The sequence below is a fragment of the Macaca nemestrina genome, chromosome 3 (genome assembly GCF_043159975.1).
Source record: "Macaca nemestrina isolate mMacNem1 chromosome 3, mMacNem.hap1, whole genome shotgun sequence".
Classification (NCBI taxonomy): domain Eukaryota; kingdom Metazoa; phylum Chordata; class Mammalia; order Primates; family Cercopithecidae; genus Macaca; species Macaca nemestrina.
Genome location: NC_092127.1, coordinates 67,147,154 through 67,155,386, shown reverse-complemented (window position 1 = coordinate 67,155,386; position 8,233 = coordinate 67,147,154). Strand labels below are relative to the sequence as shown.

Sequence of the window (8,233 nt, the reverse complement as noted above, 5' to 3'; positions counted from 1 at the left end):
TAGTGACAGGGTTTCACTGTGTTAGCCAGCAGGTTTCATAATTTTTAAACTGATGCTACATGTGTCTGAAATAGTGTGGAGGCTCTGGATGATGTTATTTTTATCTAAATTAGAATAAACTGTCTTCAGAAGACAAATAGAATCTAGAATATTCATTTGATCTTATCGAAGCTTGTTTTTAGGCTTTGTTAGGGCATATTTCAGATTTGTCCTTATTCCAAGACATGTTCACCTAGAGCCTTGGCTTTTGTTTTTTGTTTTTTGTTTTTTGTTTTTTTCTTAAATCCTGACATGTTTACTAGACCCTTTCTCCATGGCAGGGCTTTGGCTCCAACCTGTGGCTTCTCAGCACCATACAGCTTATTTGCCTCCTACCTGCTGTTTTCTGCCATTTCTTTTAGTGATTGGGAAGTGTCTTATATTCCATAAGCAACTGATGGATCAGCCAGTGAACTGAGGGAAATTTGTATGTAGATACATGGGTTCCTTCCCTGCAGGTCACTCCTTTATGGGGTTTTGTCTCTTAAATTCCATCTACTTTGACAACCCTGAACTACTCCTGCCTCTTAACTCCTCATAGGACTGCCACTGCATTCCTTCATTCTTGGGTTCCATTTTCTTATGTCACAATTTGGAAAATTCCCTCAGGAAAAAAGCAAGGATGTCTGTTGTGCACATTCTTTCTCTTGAGGATTGAAACCTGCAAGACCTGCCTGTATTGGTTGCTTTCATCACACAGGGAAACAGCTACTGCATCTAGGCCTGAAGAGAAGTATAGAGGAGTAAGTACTAGAATCTTGAAAGGTCATAAAAGGCAACTTTGAGAGGAGTTTCATCTTTGGTCAAGTGATACAGCTATTCCAAAGTAATCTTACATTCACCTCTTACCAGGAATCCCCTGTGGTCAAACTCAGCTAGAAACCAGAAGGCAAGAAAATACATTAATGTATTCCACACAATTTGACTTAGCAGGATGAAGATCAGGATGGAAAAGGATATAGAGTTGTTTTTGAGGGAAAAGTGGAAGATACACAGGTCACACCTTCATTCCTCAGCATGTGCTCTCTTCCTTCCTTTGGGAAGAAAGTTTATACTCCTAGCAAAGGAGACACATGAAATCTCATCAGTTATTGTATCATTATAGGGTAATGTCAATTCAGCAATATTTTTCCTGTAATCTAAAATGTTAGGTATCACCCGTGTTCTTCACATAAAGAATAAGAGATGATGTCAAGTCCAACTTGTACTTTTAGTAAAGTACAAAAATGGAGAAAAGCAAAACTGCTCAAGTCTCTTTTCTGCCTCAGTAGCTAGTCATGAAAGTTGGTTAGTACAGCTGCATTCTTCCACTACCCTTTGCATGTTCCCTTTTACCCTCTGCTATTACTTTGGTTGGGTGGCATTATTTACCTGGTAGTATACTCCGTATCTCACTTCTGTGAAATCTGAGTCTTTGATATTCTTGAATTTTAAAGATTGTTACAGTTTTCCATTGACCAATACTACTAAGGATAGAAAGCTAAGAGATGCCCCACTGAATTTCCTGAGTTCCAAATATAGTGTTACCTATTGTGTAGTCATTGACTGGTTCTATAGAAGGCACTGAATTTCCCCCTTTTCATCAAAATCAGTCACCCTGCTCAATATGGTCCTTTACGTGCTTGTTGGTTCAGCTATATGAAGAACCCCTAAATGACCAAAAGGTAATCTCAGCCATTTCATCAGTTTTCTGGTAGAAGTCAAGGCACCTGGTAGAAGAATGCCTCATTGAGCACTAAGGCCTTAAAACTGCCCAAGATAAGATTTAATGGATGAGATGTGAAAAAAAAAAAAATCTTCCAAGTGAGGTATTTAATGAGAAGGGTCCCTTTTACTTCTACTCCTTGGCAGTTTTGAAGAGAGGAACGACTCCTTCAAAGCTGCTGAAGAGGCATTCTGGTTGCCCATGTATGTTTTTAATTGTATGTTGATAACTTTTTTCCCCTTTGTTCTCTGTCTGGGGTCATCATCATCAAAAGAATCTAGGTAATCATAATTTTTATAACTGTTGTTTCTGTGGCAACTAAGTGCCACAGCCATTTGACCTCACAACATCTTGCCCTCCATCTGCATTTCATCCCATGCTACTATTGATGATAAGTTGAGTAATCATGATGCTACTACATCCCATAGATTTCCCATTTCCTATTATCCTTGTGTTCCTTGAATATATGGACAACCAGTCCCAGAATCCTATTTTGAGGGTCTCTTTTCTGGGACTATTTCTGATACAATTACTGTATCTGAGTCCCAGCAGGAAACAGATGGCATACTCAATTAAAAGGAGGATTTAATAAAAGGACTATTTAAAAAGCTATGGTCAGAGTACAGGGAAACTGCAAGGGGTGGTAAAAGTACCCTGGAGTTGCTAACAGCACACGTACCACCCTCCCTAGGCTTAAAGAGAGAAGTGGAAGGGAAGATTACCAGAATCACTTAGAAGGAAAAAGTATACAGAGTGCCACCTTGAGGTAATCTGGGTTCTTTGGTTGAGAGGCACAGCCATCCTGGGTCTACTCCACAAGGAGGGAGTCAGAGGAATCTCTTATGTTCCTCAGAGTTCCTACCAGCGCTCCCCAATGGCAGGACCCAATGGAAAGCCAAAGGGCAGGGAAGACCTTTGATATAGGCCATACAGGTGAGCCTCCTCATGGCACTGGGCAAGTTGTAAGATAATGGAGAATTCGTAGCCGCACCAAATCTGTGAAGAGTTTCAAGAATGTTTGTGTTTGGCATTTTGTTTAAGAAGAAGGAAAATATAATCTGCTAAGAGATATTCTCAGACCAGAACTAAGGGTCTGATCAGCCCTTGAAAGGACAAAGCAAGGGCCTTTGAGAAGTCTACATCTCTATTCTACATATTTCTTCAGAGGAAGAGTGACTTTTGTAAGCATCTTAGCCATACTGCAGTTCACACAAGTAACTAAGAAATATTTAAATGCTTACTCTGTGCTGTTTCCAAAATAACAAATATCCAGGCTTGTTTATATTTATCAAATTTACTAAATAGTTTTATTAACCAATCTACATATATATTATATTCAACATTCAACATAATATAAATATTTTGGGATAAATAATTTAAGTGAAACCATTTTAGAGCCCTTAGGGCTTACAAAAAGAATCTTAAAAGATCCATGTTTATAATCTTAAGATTAAGAATAATAGTTACAATAGGTAGCAAACCATACATTCAACAATAAATATAAAATTTAAATATTTAAATAAATAGAAGGCCTGGTATGTTTTAAGTGGGAAGCACTTAATTATCAGGTCAGTGTTGAGATGATGCTTTGACAAAAGGTAATCCATCTGTTCAGAAATTCTACAATGGTTGCTGTCTCATCAGCATATTCACACATCAGTGTTGTTTCAGATCCCTATAAAAGAAACATGTTAATTTTTTAAAGTACAGAGTAGTTTACCTTATATATAGTTATTCCCAATTGAAGTCTTATAGGCCTATTGCCTTTATTTTCAAGCTTACCAAACATATTAATTATTCACATTTTCTTGAAATGATCAAAATGAATGCCAAAATTACATATTTTGTTATGATACCAAATGATAGTAACATGGAAGCTGAGATTTTCCTCATTTGTTAATTCAGTCAATGCACACAAAATTTTTTTCCCTGAATTGGGTGCAAATAAACATTTAAATAAAAACAGATCTAGACAAATATTAAATGCTGGATGTGAAATAAACTTGATCGCTTTTCCTCTGAATATGTACCTATATTTGTTTAAGTTAAATGTATGAATTGATATGCACATTATACTTCTTTTCTAAATCTTGATTAGAGTCTCCTGTTTTTCTACTTAAGTGAATCTCCTTATATTTTCCCCAAAGCAGAATAGAACTAGCCTAGAGTAAGCGAGGACATGCTTCTGTTTGGGAGAAATTTGTGTGAAGAACATCTTCATAAATACTTATACCTACCCCTACCCTATAATAGTATCAATACAGGTGAATTTAACAACTTTTGAAAGTTTAAACATTGGAAATTTTGTTCTGTGGACTGGCTTTTTAGAAACTAGGCTCCTCTGCTGAAAGAAGCGATTTAAACGCTTCCTCTAGTTGATAAGCTAAGGAGGAAATATTTTGATATAAAGTAATACTTAAAAGACAGCTTTTCAAATTTGAAGTTATTCCTACCCTGGGAACAAAAAGCAAGTGAGATAGAGTGTTCCCTTTAAATAAGTATTCTCTTTAAATAAACTGTTACAGTGTTCTGTAGCCTCTTAAGCATAATTATTTAAATATTGTAATATCTTGGGTTTTTTTTATTTTAAAAAGTGTTTGGCTTTTGAAACACAGTTTTCAGATTTTTGCATGGTTTTGTCTTAAATTTGTATCAAGAGTTAAGAATGAGTTTTCTGATGTTAACTATTTTAGAGTAAAACTCTTGCCATAGATAAGGAACTGAATCTGTCAGTGTCTAGATGACATTGATCTCAATGTATTTTTTTAATTCAACTGAAACAGTCCACTAATAAGTGATTCATTTGGACACAACTGGAGTTACTTTTAGAAATGTCTTTCTATTATTATACTTATGCTGCTTATTTAGGATAGCTATTAACTCATGAATTTTATACCTTAACAGATGGGATATAAAAAGAGAGAAGGGAATGTCTTTTACATCACCTGAGTCCCTTGCATATTTTATGCTTCCTGTGCATTTAAAAATACTTGATTCTGAAAGTGGGATTGCCTCTAAAAAGGTTGTTGTTTGTTTAGTCCACTGGCCATTGTAATGGCTCCAGGTTTTTGTTTTTAAGACAAATCTCTTATGGGTAGTCCTTCTATCAAATGATAAGGAAACACCATTTGAAAAGCATTTCAGGTAATCAGTATTGACTATTCCAGTAAATGATCTGAAGGAATTGAAAAATATATAATAAAATCTGCCTGCTTTCTGTGAAACTCAATTCAGTACCTTCTCTCACTCCCAGTTTTGTGTTAATGTGAAAAGTGATGGAGTTTGGGATGAGGCTTGTCCATTAGTAGATGGTAGGTGCAAACTCTGTAGCTTATACTTCCCAGTTAGTTTATCATCTAACATTAGAAACGATTCACGTTCACAGTGTACTTAAAATGTAGGCTAATTACATGCATGGGTACGTTACAAATACCAAAAATGTTATGTCACTTTGAAATGTGGTACTTTTCCCCTTCCATTTTTTTTTTTTTTTAATTTCCAGGAGAGCAAATAAAGTAATGCCTTACCTTTAGTTCCAGAACTATTACGTTGATATTGCTGATTAAGTCCTTGGTATCTCTTAAGTGAAAGTTTTTGCTTTGAGCTAAATTTAGCACTTCCTCCAGAGGTTTGAGTTCTTCTTCTAGACACTGAAGATGTTTCAATTCTGTGGCCTAGAATAATAATTATCATCAGCTCAGTTTCCACAGAGGTCAGAATCAGAAATTAATTTCTAATTTATTTTATTTGGAGTAGCAGTATGTAGTTTTTACCATTCTCTCTGTTCTCAGTATCACTGTAAAGATGGACCAGTAGAGTTTACATTATAAAACTGGAAAAACTGGGGCTCAAGTACCTATGACTAGGGTTAAGTGATAGTTGACTCACTGGTTTTAGCTTAATTTGGCTTTGCAAAATGTTAGCATTTCTGCATCTAAATGCAAATTACAGATGTAGGCTGATTACTTTTCCAGTCTGCATAGAAAATCATTAGAACCAGATCAGTTAGAATGTGGAAATATAAAAATCACATTCTATGATTATAATATTTGATAATCTAAGAGTTAAGAATCACAGAATGTTAAGAGACAGAAGGAACTATTGGATGCCATCTATCACAATCCTGACATTTTACACTAGGTAACAATAATCATGTAGTAGTGGCTCTCGATATAGCCTGGAGCAAGACACATTTAAGTGTGTCTAAATTTTTACTTTTCTACAATCACTACATTAAGATGCATTTCAAAAATATTTGTCCCAATAAAATAAAAGATTATAGTACTTTGGAAGGACTTTTGAACAGGCCTCCTGGTTCTATATTATATATAATATTTCATATTTCTATGGTATATTATAATTTAAAAGAATTTTCTCCAAAATAGGCCCATTTACGTCTCACTTCATCTTTTGAAGTAGGCAGTGAGGGATCATCTCCATTTTTAAAATAAGGATGCCAAATCTCAGAATTTGACCACATAAGTAGGTAGAGCCAGAATTAGATTTCAGTTCTTTCTCATTATAGCATTAACATAGCATCCTTGGAATCAAATATTTTTATTAGTTTCTAAAATTTTTTGTAAATGTGCAATGAGGGTTAAACAAATGAATAGAGTTTATCATTACTTTTGTTTTCAAACTGTTAGATTTCAGTGAATTCTACCACCCCCTAAATTATGCACATAATATCATCTTTCTAACAATCTTTAGTGGGAAAGGTAGGACAAGACAATACCGATCCCCTGATATGTCCATCTATTGTGCTTTCAATTCGTCACTACAAATTCTACAAATTCGGGGTTAAGTTTTTGGCATGAACAATGAGGAGAAATTTTCTTCAGGAAACAGCATCTAGTGTCTTTATGTTGCTGGAGTTGCATTACGTGGCTCTGTTTAAACTAGAGTAACATCTGTAAGCTGTCTCCTTTACATCTTTCAGAAGAGTAGTTTGAAGCAGATTTCCCTTGAATTAATAGAATTTGAGTCAATGGGATTGCATCTGTGTCCCCTTAAATCCTGTTATTTTCTGGGCTTGGATTCACCCTGGCACAAGCCCTTTCTGGCACCAAATTTTGTTCATTCTCTCTTAACTGGCACAGCTACTAGGTAGCTTTGCATACCTAATGTAACCTAGGAACTTGGATGATTATGCTTATGCTGTATCTGAATCCAAAAACCACCTAATGAAGCTTTTAATCTTCGGAAATAAGTCATATAACATTATAAGTCTCAAGTTCTATTGGTAAAAAGATAAAAATCCAAAATTTCACTTTGTATTTCTCAGTAAGAATTTTATCTTTAATACTACTAATAATAGCTAATGCTTATATGGTATTTACCTTATGCCAGACACGGTTCTGAGTGCTTTACATTTACTTACTAATTCTCACAAAAGTGTATTAAGTATATACAGTTATTCATTTAAGTAGACATGAAACTGAATCACAAAGAGAGCAGGTAATTTGCCAAAGGTCATGAAAGCTAGGACATGGCAGAGCTGAGATTTCACTTGAGATATCTGGCCCCAGAGTCTGTGCTATTAGTTAGTGTTATGCTGCCTCTTACTTAGGAACCTTTCCTAAAACAAGAAAAGATTTTTTAAGTTGGGCTTCTTGGAAATAGATTTTGGTATTTTACATACTAAAGTGGCATAATCAAATATTTTAGAGTTTTACATTTTTAAATGAAACCATAAGTCAACATTTTTGTTTAAAATTGTCTTATCAATAAAGTGAGAATATTATTTTTATGTTTTCTTCCCACCCCCACCAATACACAAATATATGTAAAAAATATAGGTAAAACTATTTTAATAGAGGCTTCATTATCAAACTTGGGTTTTCAAAAAAACAAATTATCTGTGCAATTTTTCATATTACTTTGAATTTTATTAAAACAGAAATTGAACATAAAAAATTGTACTTACCTTCTTGGGCATGTAAAACTTAAATGTGAGCATCCTGGTGAGTTTGGGATTCTTGTAATTCTAAGAAAGTATAATACATTGTTAATTAAGAAATGATCTCCAGCTAGATTACTAAATGTAATAATTTTAGTAAGAAAGAAATATACTTACATTAATTCCATTCAAAATCATCTGTAAATCCAGCAGTAAATGCTCCAGTTGTAGCTGTGTTTTCTTTGTAGAACTTGAAGTAGGTGCACTGTTTGTGACAAGTGCAAGACTTAGTGCAATGCAAGACAGGAGTTGCATCCTGTACATTGTGGCAGCAGTTGAGGTTACTGTGAGTAGTGATTAAAGAGAGTGATAGGGAACTCTTGAACAAGAGATGCAATTTATACTGTTAATTCTGGAAAAATATTATGGGGGTGTCAAAATGTTTTACATATTACACATATTTTCAAAGACTTTACCTGTCTGAAAAAACATTACCTTCATTTTTCCTCTTCTGATGACTCTTTGGAATTTCTTTAAACCCCCAAAGACTGACTGAATGGATGTAGGTGAAATCCCTCATGGTTACATTA

At 34.7% G+C, this 8,233-nt stretch overlaps 1 protein-coding gene and 1 long non-coding RNA gene across 2 annotated transcripts in view; one reads left to right on the top strand and one right to left on the bottom strand.

Moving 5' to 3' along the window:
• Positions 1 to 421: 421 nt before the first annotated feature.
• LOC105486138 (uncharacterized) overlaps positions 422 to 8,233 on the top strand; it is a 185,613-nt gene continuing 177,801 nt past the window's right edge. Inside the window, exon 1 of the long non-coding RNA XR_011620997.1 lies at positions 422 to 1,703. This is a non-coding gene — a long non-coding RNA (uncharacterized lncRNA). The remainder of the gene's footprint in view (positions 1,704 to 8,233) is intronic.
• IL2 (interleukin 2) lies at positions 3,309 to 7,967 on the bottom strand. Its single transcript, NM_001305898.1, is given in 4 exon segments — positions 3,309 to 3,419; positions 5,272 to 5,418; positions 7,671 to 7,730; positions 7,821 to 7,967. Coding segments are annotated over 4 exon segments (465 nt in total).